The 27,549-nt window shown below is 41.3% G+C and overlaps 2 protein-coding genes across 2 annotated transcripts in view; both read right to left on the reverse strand.

Annotated features, from left to right (window-relative positions):
- The window catches only part of LOC102385059 (suppressor of tumorigenicity 14 protein-like), a 36,219-nt gene extending 29,177 nt beyond the window's left edge, over nt 1-7,042 (reverse strand). The window contains exons 1-7 of the mRNA XM_025214269.1: nt 6,902-7,042; nt 6,426-6,576; nt 5,670-5,794; nt 4,584-4,651; nt 3,664-3,860; nt 3,532-3,570; nt 1,562-1,778 (exon numbers count right to left, since the gene is read on the reverse strand). Coding sequence (XP_025070054.1) covers nt 1,562-1,778; nt 3,532-3,570; nt 3,664-3,860; nt 4,584-4,651; nt 5,670-5,794; nt 6,426-6,576; nt 6,902-6,985 — 881 coding nt within the window. The 5' untranslated portion in view covers nt 6,986-7,042. The remainder of the gene's footprint in view (nt 1-1,561; nt 1,779-3,531; nt 3,571-3,663; nt 3,861-4,583; nt 4,652-5,669; nt 5,795-6,425; nt 6,577-6,901) is intronic.
- A 1,359-nt stretch (nt 7,043-8,401) lies between these two features.
- TMPRSS7 (transmembrane serine protease 7) overlaps nt 8,402-27,549 on the reverse strand; it is a 47,359-nt gene continuing 28,211 nt past the window's right edge. The window contains exons 11-18 of the mRNA XM_025214259.1: nt 25,791-25,927; nt 24,346-24,453; nt 23,474-23,584; nt 20,399-20,515; nt 14,789-14,969; nt 13,998-14,263; nt 11,470-11,609; nt 8,402-8,597 (exon numbers count right to left, since the gene is read on the reverse strand). Of these exons, the coding sequence (XP_025070044.1) occupies nt 8,427-8,597; nt 11,470-11,609; nt 13,998-14,263; nt 14,789-14,969; nt 20,399-20,515; nt 23,474-23,584; nt 24,346-24,453; nt 25,791-25,927 (1,231 nt within the window). The 3' untranslated portion in view covers nt 8,402-8,426. The remainder of the gene's footprint in view (nt 8,598-11,469; nt 11,610-13,997; nt 14,264-14,788; nt 14,970-20,398; nt 20,516-23,473; nt 23,585-24,345; nt 24,454-25,790; nt 25,928-27,549) is intronic.

Below are 27,549 nucleotides of genomic sequence, written 5' to 3' on the forward strand. Positions count from 1 at the left end.
ACCTTAATGAGTTTCATTTCCTACTCCTCTACTGAGACACTGCCTATTTAGTGTTCCCAGTTTACCTTCTCTAAAAACCATATATTATTCAATATACTTCTATTGCATTCCTTTTTATTCATCTTTTACCAAAATTGAGCGGTCTTAATTTTTCTCCACTCTTCATCATCAAATAGTCATCTTCCAATGCCCTTACATATTAGTCACCTGTTTGAGCCATTCTATTTTTGCTCTGCCTTTTTGACTTGGGACTACAAGAATGAGGGGGTGAGGACACATAAAAAGGGCCTGAAAATTTACCCAAGATGCATGCTTATGCAGTATATAATCACAGCCTTATTTCATACCCTCATAGCTAGCTTGTTGCCATGGTACATGTTCACCACTGCATTGTATAGGAAGTAAATCAGAACCATTTATGACATGGGTATCTGCTTGGATGGGATACCTATACAAAAGTATCATGAAGAAACTAAATGCAAAGTATTAACCTCAAGTCTTCATCTTCCATGTATATAGCTGCGTTCTCCCTTCTCCTGCAACATGACTTACACTGCCAAGTACACAGAAAAGGATGGTCCTTCAAAAGAACTCAACTGCTTTTCCTCTCACATGTCTTGGATCATGCACAAAAGCTGAAATACTCAAAGTACTAAAAACTTTTTATATCAAAGATAACACTGGATACAACACAAATAGTATAAACCCTACAGATTATCTCCTCTTAGCTAAGAATAGTGGCAACATTCAATAAGTTTTTCCAGAACAAGAACAGGCTGAGAGAGAAACCTCCAATTGCATATAGACTTTCTTTCCAAATATGATTCTTTTTCTTGAGTATACCTAGTTCTTTCAGCGTACTCAAACCCTATTTTTTGTAGGTTGCTATATACAAGCATCAATGCATAAGCTAGTTCTGTATATTAAGTACATGAAATACATTGGGGGAAAATGCCCTTATCCAAAGCTGGACCTGAAAATACTGAAAAAGCTGCTTGATATTAATGAACTTTTCTTTTCTGCTTGTTTTAAAGTAGTGTTCTTATTAAAAGTAGTAAGAGGGACATTGATGGCCCTTGAAATTGATGTCTACACCATAAATAAAAAAGTATATCAGAGGAGTTTCCTGTCATAAGCTACCCAAGTGTTCCAATACTAATTTGAGGGTAATTTAAAACTAACACTAATTGGTGGCTACACAATATCTGGTCTCTTTGCTGAACTCAAAGGTGAGTATTAGAACTAAATATCATTAAGACTTGCCAAGTCGATATCTGTTAATAAGAACTGGCAAGAGCCCATCTACTTATTTTAGCTAGGTTTGTGATATTAATGATACTGAATTTCAGTCACTACTAACCCTGGCTGTATTCTGAACAGACTTTTTCAAGGTGCATGATTCTCTATTTCATTGCCAGTCCCTTGAGCTATTCAATCCTCAGGCAAATGTTTTTGAATAAAGATGTGTTCAGAAGAGCTCCTACAGGCAGTGGGTGCATGTGCTTGGGGTTTTTGTTCTTTTATTTAAGCCCAAAAGGTAGCATTTTGTGTACAGTCATACCTCGTAATGATCTTGTTCTGAAGAGGGAGGAGGAAATCATATGCTGATAATCTGTGAGATGCACAGCTCCCTGGAGTGACACCATGCAATGTAAGAATGACAAGTCTCACAACATAGTTCGAAGGAACTCGCAGCCGCCACTGATAAAAAGATTTCTTGGGATTCATCAAAGTCAAACTCCTGTTGTTACCTGGCTTTGCATATAGGTCAAAGGATACTGTTAAACAAAAGAGACTACATCAGCAGCTGCAAAATTCAAAACCAAGGGAGGGCAAATAGAAATTAAACTGGGGAAGTCTTAGTATAAATCGAATGGATAGAAGCTGTCTGCAAAATAAGGCTTCATCACAACAGACATATTCTAGATGTCAGCAGACAAGACAAGGACTGAACATATGATGAAACTATACTGCAATACCTTCTCAAACAAACAGGTGGTCCTTTCTCCAACAAGGCTGAGGTAAAACTATGAAAATAAAAGCTTCATACAGTTGGTCTGTAGATATCTAAAGTCTTACTTTCTATTGTTGCTAATCTCACAATTTTCACTAGTGCTAATTGCAATGCTACAGCAACTTCAGCAGAAGGAGCATTCATTGCAATTCCTAATGCTTGAAGTCATTAGGCCACAATTAGTTCTAATTAAGACGTTAATATGACAGCTTATGTGTATGTAAAATATTGAATGCTCAAAAACAAAACAAACACACAAAGCAAATTTAGGGCTTTTTTCCCCTCTGTATATCAAATTTAGGGCTCAAGTTCCAGAACACACAGGCATTTCACATGAACATTACGAAATGCAAGCCCCAAATCCCACCACCTAAAACATAATAATTGATTTCACCATTAAATTGAAAGAATGTGAGAAACCTATTTTAGTCGTGAGTACTTTTGGCCACTTCCATCATTCTTATCACTTGGAGCTTATGTTTCCACATGGATAGACCAGTGTAGAAGAGCTATGTTGCTGCCACATCAATATCTTTCAGCTGCACATCTCTAGGAGCACTTCTATGTCCTAAAGATAAGAGAATCTGTGTGCAAGGATCTGTATCCTGTAGCTTCCTCTTAACTCAGACCTTCCAATTCAGCCTGAACTCTTTCTTCTGTAAGTCTGTAGGCCATTTTTGGTATATCTTTATGCTATTAGATTAACTTAACTTTGGCAGAAACCCTACACACATACACATTTCTTTCCTATGCCTGCCAACAAATTCCAGTACTCCATAATCCAGTATGTGCAGAGGCTGTTCTTCTTCCCATACAAAAGCACATAATTCATTCCTGAAGTGAATTGAAACCCTATTAATTTTGCTGTCAGCCTGAAAAATCTTCTTCATCCCTACCATCGTAAATTTCCATGGGATAAACACTTTCTCCCTTGCCTCTGCCACTAATTTATTCTCTTTCTGCTTCAGTTCTAACATGAGTCTATTGCCCTGAGTTTATAAAGTATCTCGAGATACAGGTCAGAGGCAGACAACCTCATGCAAAAATGAAAACCAGTGGAACTGCATATTTGCAATGATGATGGTCAATATTTTCTAAGTTGGGTGTCTAGAGTTAAGCTGTTCAACCTATAAGAAAAGAAGATCTATGAAATTGCTTGCTTTTTGGGTGCTAAGCAGCAATCTTTCTCACTACAAGACATGGAAAGCTGCACGTTCTCATTAAACTTGAAAATGTCATGTTCCTAAACAGGTTTTAAAAGCTCAGCATTAGATATCCAAATTTAAAAGATTTTGGAGAGCACTTGCAGAGAATTATCAGACTATTACTTAGACCAAGCAAGTTCTTCAAGGGAGGGACTGTCTACTCCTATGTATGCACAGTAACCAACAAAGGGGTCCCCATTCTCATTTGGTTTCTTGACTACTATAATTAATGCCTGGGGCTCTGATCACTTTGTTGATAAAGGCACTTTTTTTGCAAGTAGTATTACTTATTATTACCTTTTATTTAATTACCTGACTTTAAGGTCACATCATACTCAGTAGCATCTGCAACTTAAATTAAAAGGGAATATTAGTCAGATATGAGCAAAGCATACATATTTTAAAAGAACTATTAGACTTATTTTTAATCAAATGCATATTTACCAAAAAGTTCCATTGTAAAGAGATCAAAATTCTCTTCTACCAAAAAGCTTTCAGCAGAAGAATTAACACCCCAAGGTACTTGCTTCCTGATTATTTCCTTTTGCTTCAGTGAGATCAGTTTTTTGAAAGAGCCAGTAATATCTTGTGGTGCCCAGAATATACTCCAGCAGTAGACTTTGAGACCATCTTCTCCTTCACTATGGGAAGGAAGGGGAGATTTATAAGAAGCTTTTATATACATTTATGTAGGTTTTTATTGTTTTAGAGCCAAGTTTAACTAGTTTGCACACTAAACTTTAAAATTCCTGCATGATGGCTTGGCTGCTGGTATACATGGTTGTGTAGACTCTCTTAGTGCAAGTGTTTTTAAGTGGACAGTTTTGGAAATGGTCAAAGGCCGTCCACCACTCTCACCCCTGAAATGCATCTTTCCCACAATGAAAGGCCTGATTCCTTATGAGAACTGTCTGCCAAAATTCAAAACAGATGAATTTTTGTTTCACATCTGAGAACAAGTCTTGCATTTTTGTCAGCTTGAGGAAACAAATTACACAGAAAAATAGAAACAGATAAAATCCAGTTGGAAACTGCTTTTCAAAATTGCATCAGAGGGAGGGATAGCTTCAAAAGTAATCCTTAAATAACCCTGAAGCAAACCTATAAAACAAGTAAAACTTTGGTCTTGCCTGATTGTATCTATTGTTTGCTGACAAAAACTGAAAGCAAAACTCTTCAGAAAAGGTGCTAAGAAGCCATGAAAATTACATATAGCTGTTGGTTTTAAAGTAGGCTACCAAACTTGCCTATTTTCTCTTATTTTAATTCTGCATAACCATCCCGGTTAAGCCATTTAAGACAAAACAAAAAAATACCAAAAGATACTGAGAAACATTTCTTTAATTCAGAGTACATGGACTTACCTAAATGCAGCAACCACTGAATTCAAGTAATATTTCCCTAAGGTAGAAGATTCATAGAATTCTGCAAACTGACAGTTAAATAATTAGAAAGACAAATATAAGACTAAAAAAATTGGTTACATTTTTATGTCTAATAAACTTTTTAAATGGTCATAGTGTGATCACCTCAGTAGTAAATTGCATCTTGCAGATACTGTCATCGTTTTCACAGAAGATAAAAACTTTCTAATTTTAAGAGCAATAGCCACGTACATATTTCTGCTAAAATTTTCATTGCAATGCAGAAAAATTCTCTCTTTTACAACCAAGTCAAAGTAAATCTTTGATTTTTAGCCAGGAAAGAGGATGCCTTCTAAGGGGATTGATAAAAATTTTAACTTAATTATGTATTTAGATTCATTACATAGCATGGCAAATTTCTGGTTTATAATTCAGTCATGGATAACTCATGTTGGCCACATACAAAGCAGCTTTGAGACACTAGATTAACTCTGTTGGGAAATACAGGTTAACAGAGGGCTGCTTTGTGTCTAAAACTTCTGTTCGCATGGACCCAGGAAACTGAATTGATCTCACAAATACAAGCCATGAGAAGTGCAAGAATGCAAGCATTGTTGTGATGCTTGTAAAGGAAAACAAAAAAAAGTGTGTACATTCAATTTAAACAGTACTTAAAAGCCCACAGACAAAGGGAAACAAATCCATTCAAAATAGTTAAGATGGACAGAAAAAACAAATAGAAAAGATAAATGTCATGAACAGAGTAGTGGGTTTCTCTTAATGTAAGAATTTGTACTTCCTCTAAGACGAGCGTACTGCACCTGGTTACTTATATTCCCAGTGCACTACAGCAACACAACAGGTTTACAGCCTCCCAGCCACTTGCCCATCTTATCCAGCACTTGTCTTCAGCTTTGTAACTTAACTCTCTCAAACTAATCCTAGATTTCACTCATTTGAAAGAATAGAAACAATACCTGTGACTCAAAGCTTAACTTTATACTAAAGTTGGAATTTCGCAAGATGGACTTCAACCAGTGGTAAGAAATGCTTCCGAGATTTCTTATTTTACACATGAGAACTTACATAACTCTGGATCATTTCTGCTTGCAGTATAAATTTCTGTGACTTTGGATCAGTGAGGTCACTTGTGTAAGTCAGGTTTGGGATTTCTACACTTCCACCAATATAAATAAATGAGAATGCTGGAGCTAAAAATAAAAAATAAATATAAAGGATCATGCATTAGCAGCTTAATAGACATTGTTGAAAACATTACAGATGCTTGTGAAAGCATTAGATTAAACCTTGATATTAGTGAAGATAGGCCTCTAAGAGAAGTACATGGCTATATGGTGCACACATTGAATCAAGCACCTTTTATTCAGTGACTGAAGACAATACCTTAGAGGGAACAGAACTGTATTGCTACAGGAAAAGAAAACAGGCAAGAGTAAGTCAATTTCTACATATACAGTATATTCACATTTTTATGGTTTTAGGCTAGAATTTTTCAGGGAAGTCTAAAGGAATGAGATATCCAAGCCCTTTTGAAAATGTGCGTGGACTGAAGACAGCTAATCTAGTAGGCTCCTTTGAAAGTTGCAGCTGTCACGATTATGGTATTTGCCAGGAGAGTCAAAAGGACCATTTGTAGCTTTATTATTCTTTAATCACTGTTTATCACTTAAATCAATGCACCCCCTCCTGTCTCTGCAAAATGCTATAAACAAAAAGGGAAACTCATTAATTTACTTTTCTATAAAATGCACCTTTCCAAGCATAATGTATTCAAATTCTCAATGCTTAGCAAAAAACACTGATAAGAGAAATGGCACTTACATAATGAATAGTGCAGGACTAGCACAAATACAGTGACTGCTAAGGAAATAATGGGTAATATTCCTAGATGCCATCTCAGCCGTTTCAAAAAAGAATACTTCAGAAATGAGCTTTCCTCCTCGGAAGACTGGACCCAATACAAGTTTGGACTCTATTTAAGGAAAGAAAAAGGGGGAGGGCGGAATTAAATAGTCAGACAATAAAATGAGGACAGTTGTTCTGCTATACCTCTGCATTTAAAAAAAAGAAACAAAGTTTTCTTTTAAAATTGCAACAATATGCTTTTGCTGTACCGTGAGTAGAAACTTTCACAATTCTAGATTACTCATTTGCAGTTTCAGTTTCTGCTGCCAACTTCAGGATACAGCAAGTTTATCATCACCTCAGTTACGAGCAGGGTCAAATGTGTTCCCAAATAACAATACACACTATTGTTTAAAAAACTCATGGAATAACTCTTAGCTGCAGTCCCTTACCTGCCCAGACACACACTCACAATCATCAGGAGATGGTATGCTGTATACAGCTGACACCCTTTTGGAAGCGACAGACTGTATCATGATGCTTGCAAGATTTGATTCCTGCAAATCAAAATTCTGAAAGAAACTTCATTTAACCTAATTGTTTTAACATCATTCAGAAGAGGTGTATGTCTTCCTCTTGCTTCTTTCCTTTCACCTTCGCCATACTGCTTAGAGAGAGAAACAGCTGATCTGCAATCAAGGTAGGTGGGAAGGGAAAAAAAGTCACCATCACTGTAACTCTTTGTTTTCCTAACTGGCTCAGTAGGATATGGATTCCACAAAAATATCCAAGATCAGTTACTAGTCTTCTTTGGAAAGACATGAGCAAGATAAACTTACAGCTGGTTATGTAAAAGAGAGAGAGAGAGAGAGAGAGAGAGAGTGTGTGTGTGTGTGTGTGTGTGTGTGTTTTACACAAATGTAAACCTCAGGTTGAACTGAATATTCTACTGAACACCAGAAGGAAACCATAGGAATAGTATCAAAGGAGCAAAAGTGCTTAACTTCCATGAAGAAATTACTTCCAGGACTAAAAATAACAATATTGTGCCTCTGTCACAGGAAAAGTGTTGGGCAATATTTTTCTCAGCTTCCTAATTTATTTATTTATTTATAGCAATAGCTTTATGTGGACAAACCAACAAACAAAGTGAAATTGTACCTGTGATGCAAGAAAACTAATAGTACTTTTAAGGCCCAGTTTCAATCATTAATTTTTGAAAAGTCTGAGAAATACAAAAGCCAGAAAGATTCTGTTTGACAGCAGTTAGTCCCCTTTGTGGTTAAGGATTGCAAAACAAATGGCAGGCAACCAATTCTCTTTCAAGTAGTCCTCCTCTTTCAGCCTATGGCCACCTTATAAATAGCCTGTTGATTGACTGGAATTTCTTTACTCAAGACAGAAGGAACATGTAGAAAAGCACTAGTCAAGAACGCTTTTTAAATATCTTTTTTATATTACTAACCATAAGTAAATTAGAGATAAATAAAAAAAAGCTTGAAACCTTAATTTTGTTCAGTGCCCAATTCTGCTGCAGTTTGTACCTATTAAAATTAAAATTCACACACATTTTTAAACACTTTTGCCTGAATAAGAAACAAGAACATGAGTGTCTTTCACAAAGCGGTATTTAAACGCCCTGCTAAAGGACTTCAACATTTTCATCTGAGAACTATCACACAGGCAAACTGTGCAGTACTATCTCCATTTTGAGGAGCTTGAGACATGGAAGTAAAAGTCACTTTCTAAAGGGAAGTGGGTGACTTACTACATTCAATCTTACACTTTTCCTGAATGTATTTCCCTTATTTTCTCCTAGAACTAGTAGAATTTGTGAACAAAATCCATTCTGAAACCTCAGGCATGTGTGTGATAATTGGCAATGTGGTTAAGAAACTGGACACATTTTTTAAAATTAAATATAACATTTAATGGAGGTTTCACCATTAATTTTGTTCCAAGTTGACCATTTCTGAATTACAAAACTGAAGGCACATATCTGTGAATCCACGGAGCAAAATTTGACACCCTTGTGTAGACTCCAGGAAAATTTGGTCTTCCACAGCCATAGCCCCAGCTAACAATACCAGTCAAAAACCATTTCCCATCATAATTGTTTCGACATGACAGAGGTCCACCAGAATCACCCTGAAAAATAAATATTTTAGTTCTACATGGATCTGTAATAAAAACAGCAACTGAGACAAAATCCCAGTGTATTTACTTAAACTTCCACTGAGCTAAATAATTACACAAGAACTTGTTTTTCAAAGAAACAAAGTAAAATGATGACAATACAAACCAAACTTCTCCATGTACATCAATGTATACCATGGAGGACCAAGATATGGCCTATGGGCCAGATCCAGGTCACGAAATCTTGTCATCCAGCCTGTGGGGAACCTTATGGATCTAAAATTTTGCCAGTGTGGCAAGTGGTGGAAGCATTAAATGTCACAGTTCTTGGAACCTTGGCAATTAATGTTGCCAGCTCTCCACTTGCCACCAAATTTCCAGACCCTGGTGGGAGCCCTACAGGTCAAATCCAGAGCATGCAGCCATATCATCTTGCCTGCAAGGCTATCTATGGAAGAAAAAATCTGGTGTCAGGAAGAGTAGCAGCTGCCAGGGCTTCAGGAAACACGGCAATGAATGCTGCCACCACCAAATTCCAGGCCCACAGGCCAGATGATACAACTCTGCACTCCAGATCTGGTCTGCCACTGATGCAGGGCTACATGAGTTGGGCACCATTGATTTATATGCTTGTGTATTTAGCTTTTCCATCATCTATTTCTTCATGATTTGTGATTAAATTAGGCTTAATTCCCTCAAACTGGACTTAAGCTTACTACTAAAAAGTAATAACGTCATTGAGGATTTCAAGTTATCTTCCCCGGATTCAGACAGAGATGAAATTCTGTCTCTGCACACCAGATGAAATTCCGATGTATGCACACCTTCTCCTGATTTCTTAGGTAGTTTAATACATTAGCAGTAGTTCCATGCATACCTCTAAAGGAAAAACCTAGACCCCTATATTGGTATTCCACACAAACTGGTAACATCTTAAAAATACACACACACGTGTCATTAAAATTTAAAACTAAGATGCATAAAAAGGATGGTAAGGGACCCAATCTACCCCTATTTAAGTTAAATGCAAGTACAAACCAATTGGAACGATTAATTAAGCCATCATCTTCCGTTATATTATTAAAAAGCACAGTGTAGCAGCTTTTAGCTTTAAAATATTTATAAAGAAATAATAAAGCATTTCGAAATTCATCATTAAAACATCTCCTGTGAAATGTGTGAACCCTGACAAAGAGAATCTAGTAACGGCTTTTCTTTTTCTCCATCACTAAGTTATCCTACAGGTAATACTATATGTATATATGGGGGCGGAATTTGATGATCTGTCGTATCATTCCTCCATCTTCCTGGCACAAATTTATGTCCAGGAGTAAGATTCAAGTATGCCCTTAATTTGGTAGCGGATGCCCCAAAATAAAGGTACAGTAGGATAATTACTAGAGTTAGTTATAATAATTCCAATGGAAGTATCTAATTTAATTAACTCAAAATGTTGGCACAGTTGTATTGATTATATCTGATTTTTTGACTAGGCTATTTGACTGAATTGTAGAAGGATTTTATTTGGACTTGGTAACAATTTAGCTCACAGATTAGTCAACGATCCAACTCCAATATTATCATTAACAACAACCAAAACAGGACGCTTTGGTGTTACTGAAGCAATATTTGAGAATTTGTATATTGTTGTAAAATTCAAAGATGCAATTTTTTGTCACAATTCAGGAAATTTTGAAGTGTTGGCTTTTCCTACAGAATGGAAATTCAATGACTTGATAAACTCTAGTTATTACCAGATACCAATCACTACCATTGACTTCAGGAGAACACATACCAGTCTTCCATGCCAGAGAAGTATAGCTGATGCATATTAAATTTCCTTTCCCTGAGTTTTGGCCAGCAAGCCAACCACATGGCTGCATGATTGGAGAATATTCTTCAAGTAAATAAAGCTTTAAATGCTTTTTACTTGCCTTGTCTGACACTAATGGAAGGATAAAAAATAGGTCCAAAGCTTAATCCACATTTGTATATCAGCCAGTACTGCGAAGGACTTAAAAACTCAGATGGTGAAGTTACACGTTACACTTGGACCATATGAAATCCAAGGAATTTTAAGTGGTGTTAAAGTTAGAATGTGTTGTGAGCAGTTGCATGATAAAGGTTCGGGGGCTGGGACATGTGACTTATGAGGAGAGGCTGAGGAAACTGCGTTTATTTAGTCTGCAGAAGAGAAGACTGAGGGGGGATTTGATAGCAGCCTTTAACTATGTGAAAGGTGGTTCCAAAGAGGATGGAGCTGGACTGTTCTCAGTGGTGACAGATGACAGAACAAGGAGCAATGGTCTCAATTTGCAGCAAGGGAGGTTTAGGTTGGATATTACTCACTGGGAAAAACTCTCTCCCTAGGAGGCTGGTGAAGCACTGGAACAGGTTACCTAGAGAGGTGGTAGAAGCTCAATCCATGGAGGTTTTTAAGACCCAGATAGACAAAACCTGGCTGGAATGATCTAGTTGGGGCTGGTCCTGCTTTGAGCATGGGGCTGGACTAGATGACCTCCTGAGGTCTCCTCCAACCAACCATAATTTTCTATGATTCTAAGATTATTTGCTTTCAATGTTCAGTCAAGTTATTTCCACATAGTAGCTCATTAGTGAGGCTAGAGTCTCTCATTTTTAGTTGGTCTTCATCTATTAAGCCACACACTGCTCACTGTCAGAGATACTTGGACAGAGTCCACTGGCTCATACTGGCAGACTTGCTGATAAGGAGATCTGTTGTTCACTGCTAATTTTAAGGGTAGAGCTACATGTGTGCTGAGAGAGTTAACTATTGTCAATATATCAGTGATTACTTTCCTACTCCTCATAATGGAACAATAAGAGAATAACTGGTTTTGAGCTGAATTTAGATGATACATACTTTGCAGCCATCTCTTTTCCCAGACATAACCCCCGCACATAGCATCCTGGCTGTGATAAGCCCATATATCGAATGACACAGTGTTTGGTCAAAAATTCCTATTTCTGCTTTCTGCAGAATTGCTGAACCATCATCATCTGGAAAACACATTGAAAAAAATCTGATTTATTAAACCCTCAAAATTATTCATGTGTTTTTAAATTATGCAAAAATCTACAAAATGTTATCCACAAACAGTTTAGTTCCTTGTGCCTGGTGAAGACAATCTTAACTATAAGATTGTGGGCCACAAATAAACTGTTTTGTCTGAGATGTATGCCACAGTGTCAGTTCCTTCCTTTGTATCTTTTATCTCTACCCAACACTGTACAGATAAGGGCCTGCTTTCATCTATGAAAGACAGCTCTGTTTCGAAACAGTTTATCACTGCTATTTGTTGTTCCCATTTGTTCCCTGGCTACACTGCCCTGCATCTTGACAAAACAAATAGGGCTGTTTAGAAAATAATGGCACTTCTTGAAATGTTCTGATATTCCAAACATTTCCACTTCTTATTAGAAAGAAAATGTATCCTTTCAAGTTATGTTGTTTTGCAAGAGACTCACTGGCGGCTTGGTGGTTAGAGCCCAGGCCTGGTTAGAGCCCAAGGTTCAGATTTCTGTTTCAGAGTAACTGGGGAGGGAGACTCTGCTATCTCTAAAATGTTTTGCAAAATATCTGCTTTGGCTAGGAGAGAATTTACTCATATTTTTCTACCAGATCTAACAGTAGTAACTGCTCCACTTAAACAGAAAAGAGCCTAACAATACAAATTTATCAGACTTTAAAAATAAATAAAATTTTTAAAAAAATCTTTTCCACTCTCCCTACTTTGTGTTAGTAGTGTGCAGGCTTGTTCCTCTTCATTTTGGAATTATACTAATTTAGAAGATCCATTAACAAGTTGTCTGTCAACCTTGCCCTCATTAAAAGCAAAGAAACAAAAGATATACAGGAGAAAGGAAGAAGTGTACTCTTGAGGCTCTCTCTGAAGCTGCAAGACGAATCTAGGACAGAGAGGACTGACCAAACCGAGAAGACTCCATGATTCAGAAACAGGCCATGAGTGCCACAAAAGGATCCTAGATTCCCTAGGAAATTTAACTCATGCTCCAAGAAATCCCAACTGGTGAGGAAACTTGAATAAGATTTACTGTTTTTAGTCTGGAACTTCGCACTTTTTATGCTATGAAAAAGCATGGAGTGAGTGAGTCCCTGCACCTATCACGTAGCTGTTTAAGACTTAAATGCAAACCAATAGGTTCACATCTTCACTGGAATTCAGTGATAGGTATAATCCAGTGACAATAGAGTCTGAGGAGACAATACAAGGCTTGGGAGATGGAAGTAGACCCCAGATTCCGTCTCTCATAAGCTGTGCACTAGATATGCCAGAAAAGAATTAATACCTGGACTGTACTCTGACTCAAAGAGGATAAAGCAGATTAGGGGGATTTCAGCATGTCAGTCACCCACCCCAGATTAGTTTTGTAAGTACTCATCTAGGAGAACCTAACCCAATATACAATAGTTAGTATGAAAAAGAAACATTATGTTAGATCAGTTAGATCAGGGGTGGGCAAATTGCAGCCCACAGTCCGGATGCGGCCCACCAGGCCATTCTAGCTAGCCCGCAGGACCCCTAAAAAAAAAAAAAGAAAATTAACAGTTATCTGCCCCTGGCTGCCTGTCATGCAGCCCTCGATGGCTTGCCAAAACTCAGTAAGTGGCCCTCCACCCGAAATAATTGCCCACCCCTGAGTTAGAGTCATCCCCTGAGACCTTAACACAAATCATTATTTCCCATTCTGCCTGGTTCCCACAAGAACTCTGGCCTGCTGAGTTCTCCAAACAAGATATCATACTTGATTTTCTTGGGAAGGTTATTTCGGGACACTGAGACACTAACAGTGACAGCCAGTGATCCAAAACACACATCCCAGCATATTAAATTGAAGGTCGGGCTGGATGCATCCCAGTTAAATGTCCACTATCCTATAATCTACCTCATTTCTCAGTTAGCTGAAAATAGTGCTTCTCCATTCTCTCTAGACTGTACAACAAAATAAAATCTCCTTCTAGAAAGTATTGTTCCGTATGGAACAGCCCTGTTTGAATCAATAAATGTGTAGATTTCACTATCATATTAAATAACAAAGTGTCTCTCATCATTGCCAATTAATCCCTAAGCGTTTACATAAACTGCTAACAAGCTAGAAGAAAGCTATCTTCTCCATTTCTGAATTCAGTACAGAGACTATTACAACAGATCTCACAAATGAGTAGTTAACAGATTATACTATCACTGCATTAACCAAGTATGAAGAATAGAGCAAGCAAAGGAGAATTTGAGCCTGGACTTTTTTACTGCAATAAACAGTGCAGTGGCAACTAATTCTAGATACAAGTCAAATGCAGAGCCACTGCAACTTTACTCAAGAGAACAGAGATGCTGCTGCTTATACACAGAGCTGCATAAGGCTCCCCTGCCTCTTGCCTTTGGCCCCAACCTGTTACCCAGCACTTCTCACCCCCATGTGCTTTATGTGAAAGAGGAGGTATGCAGATGGGCTGAATGACATGTCTCATTGTGTCAGGCCAAGGTATGCTTAACTGTAGCAGTGCAATATCATAGTCATAGTTTCTGCTGTTGTAGTATTCATGGACAATGATTCGTCTGACTGAAGACACAAACTTGGCCTTCCCTTGAGTGCGCATCCCCAAGTGTGCAGTCCAAGCTCTAGGATCAGATAACCTAATTGAGAAGAGAGCAATACGCCATTGACATTTAGGATAACTTTTTAGGGAACACGTCCATAGCATAATGGTAAGACCAACCTGTTAAAAAAAACAATGGACTTCAAGCAGGAGGGAACCAAAGTAGAGGCTGCATGACAGCTATCTTCTTTGACCCATAAAAATTTTTTTTAATGTTTCATATTATCTTGCCTACTGCTGTTGGCAGGAGTCACCAATACTATCCAATAGATGCTTGCTTGTATTTCAAAGTTAAGCTTCCCAGGGGTCTGTGCTTAAAGATGTTTTCAAAAGCTTGAACCCAGGGGAAAAAGTAAGGTTTTTCCACATATGTGAACTAAGATATAAAAAAGGAATATTTTCCCTAATATTACGTTGGCTGAAACAGCTCATTTAATTTTCAGAGTTAAATGAAGTGAAATGATATCAGAGTATGCAAATAAACCATTGGGTGCTACATCTACCACCACATGCAGATGTGTTAAGAACAGTTTGAGTGCATTAAGTAGAAGTCATTATTTACCTGGTCCCCTGAAAACAATGAGCTGCAGACACAAGCCATTCCCTTGCAATCACTGAAGCCCCACAATGAGGAACTCCCACAAAATGGAGACCGACTTGCCAAGGCCATTCACCTTCTTCTGTGTCAGAGCCTCCTATGATTCGATGGACATGGACATGACTGTTTCTGCTGCTGCCACAGCCTGAAAAAGAATGTTTGGGCTTATTTTATTTCTAGTGCTGTCACACTGATCATGGGTTAGGCTGCTTTTTATAAGCAGAGAAAGAAAAAAAATGCCCCACCCCTTAAAAACTTTATGACTGCTTTTTACTGAAAAGCTTTCAAAAGAAGCAGAAGTCTTAGATTTGTTTTATCACTACTTGGGAACCAAAAATGAGGTTGGTACATTGGCATGGAACTGTGGGAAATCCAGGTTCTTTTCACAGTTCTGGCACAGACTATGGGTAAGTCACTCACACACAGTTGCCCTTGATCAAACTCCATGTGGCCACACTTGGTCTGGAACAAAAGTGCCCATGCTGGAGTTAGTCAGGAGCAGCTCATGTGCTTAAAATTCACTTAATTCACTTAAAAATTAATTAATTCACTTAAAATTCTAAACCCTTATCTTCTGTGTCCTAATTTGATGTTTAGGAAGCATCCTTATTTCAATGTTGGAAGGATTCACTAAATATATAAAACAGAGAGAAAAATATAAAACCCTCATACCCATTCAAGTGCTTCAACCCCTGAACTAAAATGATGCCTTTGGAGAGAAAAAAACAAAGTTCAGCATCACTGAACTTTAATTCTTGTTCCAATATATTCAAAAAATGAATCATTGACAGTTAAAGCTGCATGATTTGGATACTTAATCATCTGGGCCCAATGATTTGAAGTAAACCCAGAGCCTGAAATTTCAGTGTTGTTAACTCACGAATTGCTGGCACCATGATTTTCACTCCCTGCTACAGTTTTATTACACGAAAATATCATCCAGAAATTTAGCAGGTAAGGGAGAGAGATCCGTCAACAAGAACTTCCTCAAGCTCATTTCAGAAACAACTGAGACTAGAACTTAAGGATGTGAAACAGTGTAATCTACGCAGTTTTTGTACAAATATGTAAATTACACCAGGATAAGGAGTGGACAGATAAACAGTTATCCTGGAGTAGTAGCCACAGTAAGCTCAAATGCAGTATTGGATAGAAGGAGGAAGTAGTACATTAGTTGGATTGAGCAAACAAATTTCCTCTGGTAGCCATGGACACATGACAGCTAAGCCAGCATATTTTTGGCTGATACTTTTTCCTTAGTTCCATGGGGTTGCTCCTCTTTTTTGCTGGTGTAAAGGTAATTTACATTGGTGTAAATCAGTATCCATTTTAGTTAAGAGGATATAACAGAGCAAAATCTCATCAATTTTTCTGCCATCATTCAGATAGAACCTTTGTCATCTATATAGTATCTCTTTTTCCCAACCCTTACTGCTTAATCACATGTAGGAGTAATTGGTGAATCTGGCACTATTTACAGTTCAAGAGCTCTAGTTCTTTACCTAAGATGATACAGGTTCATGCTTTCACATCCACAGATATTGGAGTTGTCTGTACAAATCGGACTCAACAGCAACTTTGATGATGCTATGTGTAACTGCTAGACCACACTGAACCCAGTGCCAGAGAGAAATGCAGCAGGCAAAGAGCTTAAGTTGAGTCCCAGGCTTGACATCCTGCTGTTTTGATTGGTGGAGCCCATCCACCAATCAGGAGGCAGCAAGAGAAATAAAGGCATGTCCCTTTCCTGAGGGGCGGGGGAGAAGAGCTCTCTCGGACCTGATTGAAGACTGCAAACTGTCAGGTCCAGAAGACTTCAGGGGCGGAGCCCTGGAGCTGCATGCCCAGCACAGGGTGCCGATGCAGCGAGGGACTCAAGAAGAGCGGAGCCAAGACAAGCTGGGGAGCTCTCCTCCAGTGGGCAATAGGCCAAGGATCCTGAAGCTGCCACTGGATGAGCAGCCTTGGGCTGCTGATGGCACACAAGGACGGTGTGCAGAGACCCGGCCCTGGGAGCAGTGTAAGACAGCTTGGGCCCATCACAGTGAGTGGTTCAGTGCATGAAGCCCAGGCTTTGGGAGCTGCAAGGGCAGCTTGAGCCTGTAACCCTGGCAGGGCCAGCAGGCCACACAGTGTACGGGGCAAGGGCCTTGGGGGCCACAGTGAGGCAGCTCAGGTCCCATCTCCTGACAAGCAGCCAGGTCTTACAGTGTACAGGGCGGCACATGGGCCCAAGCCTTAGGAGCCAGGGGCAGCAGAGGCTGCTTGGGTTAGCCACCCGGCATGAGAATGGCTGGCTGGAGCCTGAAGGGCCCGGCCTGTGCTAAAAGAGCCCTCGGTGCCGAAGCCAGGGCACAGGAAAATAGTAGTGCTGCAGCATGAGGCCCAGCACCCAGGAGCCAGCAGCAGTGGTGCAGCAGCTGAGAGGAGCTGAGCCCTCAGTGCCCAGAGCGGGGCACAGGGTGGTGAGGAGCCCAGTCATGTGGGAGAGGCCTGGAGAGGTGCTCCAGCAGAGGAGACCCCATCGAGCTGTGCCCTGACCACCGCCACCTGAGGCAGCAAGTCACTGGGCCCTTGGGTCCCTCAGGGGAAAGACATTTGGGGTGGGCAAACCCAGAGAAGGGGCTGGGGGAGCAGCCTCTCACCTAGTCAAGGCCCTAAGGGGAGGGGCCCCTGGTGCTTCCTGGACACCCCCAAGGGACCCCATTGGAAGGAGGACTATCTCTTGCCATAGGTCAGGGACTATATTAAGGAGTTGGTGTTATTAAGATTGTTCCTGTTTGCACCTTAGATTTTGTAATTGAAATGTTGTATTGTGATGTTGTATTGTGTTGATGCTGCTGAAATTGCTTTATTGTGATGGGTACATAGTGTTATTTAGGGTTTGACCTTGGTTACTGATTAATGTTCACTGTGTAAGTATATATATATGATATTTAGTTTTATGATTATGTACATTATAACTCAATAAACTGTATTGCAGAAACTGGGTTGCAGAAACAACAGAAAGCTGATAACCAGCATTGCATTGCCACTTCCAAACATATGCATTACACTGATATTGCACATTGTTTCTCTGTCCAAAGGTTGAGCCACATAAAGGATCAGAATATTTGAGGTAATAAAACTTAACTTTCCTGAAAGCAAGGCCTCATTCTCAAGAGCCTAACTCTGGTATATATGGAGGACAAGACAATTCAAGCTATTGCCAATGAGCTACACAATCTCATGAGTATGCTGGCCAGTCTGAATCCAGCCCTGTTTAGCAGGGACTTAAGTCTTGTCTACCCTACCATCTTTCCCAGCATAGTCCTCCAGGGGAGAGACTGTGTGCAACAGCTAAAGCAGGGTGGGAAATTCTTTGGCCGGTCACTTAAGGAGTTTTGGTGAGCTGTTGTGGGCCAGAGGTGGGGGAAACCCATGACAACTGATCCTATCTGGCCTCAGGTCCATCTGTCCTGCACCCACTGCTGGGCTTACTAGATGGAACAGGTGAGTGGAGAGACCATCCCAGGAACCCCACCGGCAAGACATACTTGGCTGAGTGCATGGGATGGGGCCACAGATGGGCAGGGATCAGTATCTAGGAGAGCGATGGGTGGCAGGGCTGGGGCTAGTGCTGGGATTGTGGGACAGTGACAGCATGGGGGCCAGGGCCTGGGACGTAGCGACAAATCTGCTCCCTGCCTGTCCCTGCCCTTGGAACCAGTGCCTGTTGCAGGGACATGCAGGGAATGGATCACAGGTCTAGCCTGGGCCCCAGCCCTACACTGTCACTGACCAGCGATCCCGGGCCTGGACCCACTCGCCTGTTTCTCTCCTGGACTCCACTCTCCGCCCACCCATGGCCCCATCCCATCTCACCAGGCCAACTGAGTGCTCCCTGCCTGCTGGGATCCCAGGCCACTCTCCATAGAGACCACGTCCACCCACCCACTCTGTTGGGTGCCCCCAGCAGCGAGTGTGGGGCAGATGGGCTAGGGTGCCTGGGCAGCAGGGTCAGGTCTGGCAGCATAATTCAGAGACACTGGCAGCAACAGATGGAGAGAGTGAGCCAATACTGTGGGGGCTGCCTGGAAGCCACCCCCTGCCTGCCATGGTGCCCCTGTCTGCCATGTGCCCGGGGGCAGCAGGACTGGCTGCATGCACCGTAACCCAGGCTGCCCCACTGTGCCTGGGCTTGGCGGGGCTGAGGGACCTGCCGCAGGCTAAATCGAATCTCTGGGCAGGTTGGATCCAGCCCACAGGCCAGATTTTGCCGACCCCTGAACTAGAGGCATGCCATGGTACCGTGTCTGGCACAGTTGTATCTGCACTTTGGCATTTTCTTGCAAAGCTGTATCAGCTAGATTTTTCACACTCCTGGTAAACAGTTTTATTTGTTAATACCTTGGCACATATAGATGAAGATCATAGGCTTTTATTATGTCATGGAAATTTGGTTGCTGGTCCCTATGTAAAATGAGTGTTAACTAATCTAACTTTCAGCTCCCATGTGATAAACTCACCCTCATGCTTTCCATCAGAATAGAAGCTCTTCAGGGCAAGGACCACTTCTCACCACATGTTTGTACAGCACATAGCCAGAGATCCAAGGATCAGCTGGGGCCTGCAGTTTTGCAGGCAATAAATCTCACTTACTATAAAGCAACAGCAGTTGGCAACGTGGTCACATTCATTGAGGAAGAGGGGTAGGAGCAGGGGGCATGAGTTTAAAAATCATAAAAACCCAAATCATGATTTTGGTATCCAACTAGCAGTTTCAGCCGGACATGAGAATACTAGGATTTGTGAGAAGATTTGCAGATTAATTGATTAGCTAAACATCACTGTTGAACTAACCCTTATTCTTTTAAAATATAAGACTTAAAACAGAAAAGTAGGTTGAGTTACAGCTTCTCAGAAGAAAAACTTTTGATAAAAGCATCATACCAAGTATGTATTGATCTTTATGCATTAGCTCACTGGTATCACAATCACAACACTTCTCAGTCCCATCAAGACATTAATCCTCTGTGGACATGCATAGCAATGAGAAGAAAGTATATACACATGAAAGGCATATCCTGATGAGTACACATTTGTAGTTCATGGCACCTCAAACCTGTTTGTAGCACCACAAACTGCACACATGCAATTGTGTGCCACACTGCAGATTTGCAGCACAGCATCAAAATTTGATACTGGGATGTCCCAGTATTAAAAACTGCCACAAAAAACGGCGTGGTGTATGCAACAGCGTGCACTGCCAGAAATGAAGCCACGGATCCTGTTGGCCAGGATCCATGTGGCCAGATCAGTGCCATCGCTGCCCTGGGAGGCCCCCAGGACCTTAGAGAAGGCTACTGAGGCCAGCATAGGTGCTGGCCCCAGCCTTCCCTTCCCTACCCCACCAACGGCCCCAATTTGGCATGCACTAGAGCGTGCCCTGGGGCACAAGGGTGTGGTTGTTTTGGTGCCCCTGGAAACACATGTCTCTGCATGTGGGGATGCACCCTAAATGGGAAAGGAAAGCAGTGTAATTTAAATGCAAAACCTGATGCATGAAGTTTAAGATTAGAGAGAGATACTTACTGCAGTTGTTTTCATCACTTTGATCAATACAGTCCACTGTCCCATCACATTTTGCATTTCGCTTTCTAATGCAAATGTTATTGCTGCACTTAAAAGTATACTTGGTACAAGGAATACCTGCAAAAACAAAAAAGGCTGTATGACTAATGGGTTGTCTGCACCCAAAAATGTAGATCTTTGCCCTCTGAGCTCTTTTTTCTAAGGACACAAAAGCTTCTACTGGGTAACATTGCTTTTAACATCACAGTATTTAAAATGGTTCCCTCTACTGAGCAACTATAACTGCATCTTTACTACAGCTTTGACCAAACCAGCTGTCCCTTCGCCTCTCTGTCCTAATCAACCAACAAAACTTGGACCAAACATTTATAAGGCCACATAAAGCAGCAATTACATAAGAAACCAAAGTATTTATTATAAGAAGTACAACTTAGACAAAGAGAAGCACCTAAAATAATTTCAAATAAGCTGCCCTTCCATTTCCCACGTCCAGCTCATCTTGACTACAGTTTGGGGGTGGCCAGAGTTACTCAGCCTGGGAGCCACATGCAATCCTCCACGAAGTTCAAGAGCGGAGACCTGGGGGGACAAGGTGCGGGGGGATGAATAGCAACCCAGAGTGGAGGTGCCAGGCCCCCCCTGCACCCTCCTGGCTGTACTTTGGCCACCATGGCTTGTCCTCACAGTGGCTGTTTCCCCCCCCCTTTCCTCCCCCCCCCCTTCTGGCAGCCACTGGACACTGGACGCAGGATCAAGCTCCTGCTGCCACAGTGCCAAGTTGCTCCAGCTTTCCCCATGGGGAGCACACCCTGGAGTAAGCGACATGGCTGCAGCCCCTGCCCCAGCAGCCCAGCGCGTGAGCTAGCAGTCCCAGAGGAAGAGAAGGAGGGTGGGCTTGGGGCATGCTCCGCATGGGGAAAGCCAGAGCAGTGGGAGGTGCCAGGCTGTGCAGTCCCTTGGAGCCACCTTGGGGAGAAGTGGGCAGGGCTTCAGGCAATTTCCGAAGAGCCACAAGTACCATGCTGATGAGCTGCATGCAGTTTGGCCACTGTGGCTATAGTTGATTGCAATTCAGACAAACGTTTTATTCTACCACATATGGAATGAACCATGAAAATTTATCAGATCAATAGAATTAAGTTCAGAGCTAAAAAATATAAGTCACTTGCCTGAAAAAATTCTGTTTTGTAGCATTCCCCCAATTTTTTTTTTTTTTGGCTTCTTACCCATTTTTAACTCCTCTGTGAAACTACATCTTTTTGTCTCAAAAGTATTTACGCCTAATGCCTAATAATAAAATTCACCACTTACATAGCAGTGGTCAGACTACCATTTAGTCCTAAAATCCTAACAGAAACCTGGAAGACAAGTTCACACAGTTACAGCTGTTTTTGTAATGGGAACACAGAACTTGTTCAAGTTTGTATTGTGCATAGAAAACATCTGAATTTGAATTTTTCAACTCCTAGTTCACAAGAGTCAATTGTGCTGCATGAGACTGCAGCTCGTGCCTGTGGACTTATTAAAAGGAGACATTTTGGCTACATACAAGTGTTCCACTTAGTGTGCTTTAAGCACACGGAAGGTGCTTTACAGCTGTAACAGAATAGATGTTCATGGCACAAGGGACACCTATACACAAGGAGCAAGGCTGCTCGGATGCGCTATAGATTAATTGAGCTTACTGGAGCATGGTAATTACTGCACTCCAGCGTCTCATGTGTCAGTGCCCCCTCCCTGTCCCCCACAGTTAAAAATGGTGGCAGGGGTGCTTTAACTAAAATTTGTCAAATGAGCTTTAGTTAAAGTGCCTCTGCCTCCATTTTTAAGCACAGGGATGCTGATACATGAGACACTCTGCGTGCTTTAATTAGAGTGGTTCTCGGAGGCACTCTAATTAAAGTGCCCCGTCCTACTCCTAGAGCATGTGTAAAAATGCCCAAAGTACTTTAAAAAAGGTGGATCCTGCTTAAAGTTAACTCTGGATGGGTGTATGGATGTATACTAACCTATAGTGCTTTCTGTTAGAGTACTTTGTTGAACACCTGTGACAAGGTCAACTTAGAGTGTGATCACTACCATCCCAGGTGGTGTTGCATAGGTCTGCACTCTAGCATCAGGCAGAGCTCACTTGCTCTCCCCAAGCCTAGGCTTGCCCTGCCCTCCCAGCTATCACTGACCCCAGAACTGCATGAAGTCTGGCGGGGGGAGGGGTAAAGGTATGAGGGAAGCGGGGTTTCTGTTTCTACAGCTGCCCTAACTCACCACAGCTGGGGGATGGGGACAGCCTGTAGGGGAAGGAGTCCCTACTCTCTCCCAGCAGCTGCCCTGGCCAGGATGTGGCATGCTGCTGCTTGGTTGGAGACAGGGAGCTGGGGGCTGTATCCCTGCAGCAGCCCTGGCCAGGCAGTACAATAGCCCCCCACCTCCACCAGGCCATGCTGCAGTGGTGCCCTGCCAGAGCTGCTGCAGGAACACGGACCCTGGGGAAGCCCTGCAGAAGCCCCGGCTGGGTCACACTGTGTGGTAGTTGCTGGCTGCAGCTTTCAAGATGCTGAGGGAGAAAGGGAGCCCTGCCACATGGACCTGCCCCCATATGAGACCCCAGCCAGTTGTGGGGGGGCTCTGTTCCCCACCTGCCTTGCCCCACTAGCTGCTGCTGACAGTGGCCAGCTGGTGGAGGGGGGTCAGTAGAGGAGTCATTCTGGCAGCCTTGCAGGTAGCATGTGGGAGAGCTCCCGGCAGCCTGTACAGGCAGGCTGCAAGCCCTCTCTCCCCAAAACAGGAAACATCTGTTCAGCTGCCTCCTGCTTTAACTTGTAGTGCCTTGAGTAAAGTGCAGTAAGTTACAGCACTTCCACCATGGGCTTTTTAAACATCTGTACTTAGCCACTGATGTTCAGATTATTTAAGGGGATCTTAAGAAACTAAGCATCATTTTCTACCCATACAAAAAATGTCTAAGATTTTTGGCAGAGTTTCAAAATACTCTTTGAAAGGAACTAATCTGTTACTAGAAGTCCAATAATGGCTGGATACATGATAAAAAGTGAATATGGTTGCTAAAATGCTTACTTTCAGTGCAGTTCTGCTCATCGCTGTCATTTTCACAGTCAGCTATTCCATTGCAAGCAAGTGAATGATGCTGCATCAAGAAGCTGGAATTACAGTTGTGCCTGGGTACAGCTAGAGAAAGAAGATGTCAGATAAGGAATGAAAATGCTGTGGTTAGGTTTGGAGGGCTGTCGTGTTCATGCCACTATTGTTGTGACTGCTGCTGTGTAAAAGTTTCAGAGCTGAGTTGGATGGAGATTTAACTAAGGTACCCAAGGTCTCACACACAGCAAATAAAAAAGTCAGTAACTGGAACCAAGTGTTTAAAATCCTGATCACATTGAATCACTAACATATACCTCCTTATGTACTGGGCATAATGAAATTTGATATCCACTTTGACTGGAACAGAAATTTCAGCCTTTGCTTACTAGTTATTTTTAATTAGATGTTCAAGTATTCTTTCCACCAGGTGACTTTTAGAGGTATCCTATCCTGAAAGCTAAGGGCTGTTGTGCTAGCTCACCATGCAGCCATCAAAACCCAGAACTAGGCATTCAACAAGAACTTGCATTGCTAAAATAAGAAGGTAAACAGTAAAGAGAAGGCTTGTTTCAGCATGAGAGAGAGCGTGAGAGACCATGAGAGCCATTTCTCTCTTTCGTCAGCTTTAACAAGCTGTTTCCGCTGCACTGGAGAAAGCTCCAAAAGTTAAATATGGATAAGTATCCCACAAACTCAGTGCAAATTTGAATGCATCTTAGCCTGTAAAAGCGGTCTGGAAATTTTCAGTTTTTCAGTACTTCCCTCCATTTGTTTAAGTTGTAACATAAGAAGACACAAATGCATTCACTTGGTTTCTCTTTTCAGCTATTTAGTAAGTGAATACTGACCACAGAAGAGCTCATCACTTTCATCAAAGCAGTCATTTATCCCATCACAGCGCTGCACCTGCTGAATGCATAAACCAGTGGAGCATTCAAAGTAGCCAGCTGGACATGCTGAAAGCAAAAGGACAATTTACAAATGCTCTGCTTTTTAAAAGCTCATAGTCCCATCTTAGCTAACTGATTTGAAGCTAATTAACGATTGTATCGGTTTACCTGCGTTACCAATGGCTGCATACCATAGTTCATTTTTCTACACTTCACTCAGCTTCCAATGCTGAAGCTCCAACATTCTAGTGATTTTAAATATCCAGATTCCCTTTCTGATTTCCCATTTTTCCTTAATACATATTTTATGTGTACGCTGTCCCAAAACTTCCATCACTGCAGCATATAGCTCACATATCTTAGCATGTTGGGTCCAGGCAAGTCCAACTACACTGTATAACAAAGGTTAAGACAATTCACATAACTTACACACCAGCTCTTTCATAGTTAAACATGCTTCTGACAGTCTCTAAAGGCTATCAGCAATTCCACAGTAGCTATCACTGAGGAAAGTTTGTGCAGGACACACGCATAGCAAAACAAATTAAGGTACATTTGTAAATGCCTTTTAACTACAGATTCAAAGAAGTAAAATGTTGAGAAAATGACCATGCTTACACAGCATAAGACCCTATGCAGTGAAGTAATCTAAGAACACAAGAGTTATACATGTAAATTATTATTCCTTCATCACATTAACATAGAAATTGGTTAAATGTTTTCTATATTTAAATAGAATTTTTTAATCATTTTGCCACAATATATCCTTAAATCTCTCCCTGCCTCCATTCTCTCCTCTCTCTCACACACACACACACACACACACACACACACACACACACACACACACACACACACACACACACACGAGTCCTCCCTTTTATGCAGCACCCTCTTCAGTAAAATGTCTTCAGTGTTTCACACCCAGCAGATGGGGTTGGCTATCAGATGAGGGTGGAATTTGGCCCTGATTTCTTTATGGCCAAACATGCACATTGATGAAAAAACTGGCATGGGATGATCTTATTAATCAATATACTGTTCACTTGGGGGAAGTCTCTTGTTCAGCAACAGTAGAACAATATAGAGGAGACATCAACGATAGAGCCTTTGAAAAAAGTAACAGCAACAGAATGCTGGACAACTGGCAGACAGGTGCATGCACCCCCTCCCATTGGCAGCTTTCACACTGTTATTCCACTATTTACTTAGATTCAACATCTCTCTCTGTCTTTCTTTAGATTAGTAAAGAAAATTATTTCCTCGGGACAAATCCTTCCAGCGTTTCATGTATACAGTCAAATTTACAGTGATTTAAGACCTGTGAAAGCTGGTGGACATTTTTCTCAGTAAGAGTGGTTCTCAGAGCATTTATCAGAAAAAAAAAATTAAATTCGGCTTACGTTGGCTGATGTTGTAACTTCCATATTCCACCAGAAGTGGCTGCTCGGAAAGCCTGGAACTACACTGAAGCTCAACATTAACTACAGAGCTTGCAACACGGAAGACTGTTTGGTGATCAACATAATAACCACAGTACCTAAAAGTGAGCAATAAAAATATTGTTTAAAAAAAAAAAGCAGCTTTCACTCTTAAGCACTTTATGTAGTATTTTAATATACAAATAATTGAAAGGCTCACACAATGCATGCCTAGAGAAGTTGTGAAATCTCCATTCCTGGGTATTTTCAAGACCAAGTTAGATAGCTCTGAGATCCCCGGTGCAGGGTGTACTCAGAGCCCCTAGAACCCTGCTTTGTCGCTGGTTCACTCTTCCCTTCCCCAGATTCATCAGCAGGGAAAAGAACCAGGACAAGCAGCAGCAGCATGGAGCCTCCAGAGCTGAGTGAAAGCAGGGTCTGTTGGTGGCTAGCATGGTAGTCAGGGATGATCCTGCCTTGAGCAAGGGGACAAACTAGATGACCTCACAAGGTCCCTTCCAGCCCTACTTTCTTATGATCCTATCATCGAGCCACCTGCCACATTTTAGCTGATGCTACAAAGGCAATCTTAATTGAAAGAGAAGCCTATCTCCCAGAGAAGTGCAAAAGCAGGAGTAGTGGAATGCATACGAATTTGTACCTATCATTCCAAGAAGTTCAAGTGTTCCAAATCAAGAGCAATGGGAGATAGAGGGGGAGGGAGCCAAAGCATCATAAATCTTCTATATCATAAAACATCTGTCTGCAGGAAGAGCTTTAATATTTGATGTACAAAGTCAATTAGTAAGTATTAACATAGCCTATTTAAGCAGAGATGAGCACATGGTAGCACTTGGGTTCAAATGCCTGACCCAAGTAGTACCACAAGGTGTTCAATTATAGAAGTACATGCTTTGCAACAAAGAATACAAGGTGCTTCCTTTCTGTATTAGTTACTCTTTCCAGAAGCATCACAAAGGAGCATGGGTAGATCCAGGATTGCAGCTATAGGTATGCATCCACACCCACTTTGGCATGAGGTGCATGTGCAGTGAAGAGAGCTTATTGTCCATGTGCCACATAGCTGAAGGGGGTGTACCCACAGCTCCTCACTGTGATGCTGGATGCCAGTGTTGTTCCAGCAGTTCCTGCTGGAGCTCTGCATGTGAGCTCTGAGATCCCCAGTGCAGGGTATACTCAGAGCCCCTAGAACCCTGCTTTGTCACTGGTTTACTCTTCCCTTCCCCGAATTCATCAGCAGGGAAAGGAGGAGCCAGGACAAGCAGCAGCACCATGGAGCCTCCAGAGCGGAGTGAAAGCAGGGTCCCTGCAAAGTAAACCTGGACTGGTTCTTTCAGGTCAATCAAAGCTACTTGCAAAATGATGAAAGCTATCTATCATGATTTTTTCTGATTATTTCAGGGAGAGGGTTTGCTCTACCCCCTACAGTTGGTTGAAAAGGTTTTGCTGCAATTGTTGTTTTAGTTTGCAAGAGGGGTTTCGAAAAAGGTTACAAAAAAAGGGTTTGAACCAAAACAAGCAAAATATTCAGAAAAAAAAGTTGTTTTAACCAAGGCTTCTTATTAATCTCCAAATTAAAGTGGGAGCATTTTTTCTTAAATAAAGTTGAAATATAAAAGGAATTTTTACTGTAACTCCATTTATGATAATGAGACTAACTCCAGAAACCACAGTCTTCTGGAAGTTTTAAAAGAGCATTTGGTAAGGATACAACAAAGGA

This window comes from Alligator sinensis, unplaced genomic scaffold, assembly GCF_000455745.1.
Source record: "Alligator sinensis unplaced genomic scaffold, ASM45574v1 scaffold359_1, whole genome shotgun sequence".
In the NCBI taxonomy this organism is placed as follows: domain Eukaryota; kingdom Metazoa; phylum Chordata; order Crocodylia; family Alligatoridae; genus Alligator; species Alligator sinensis.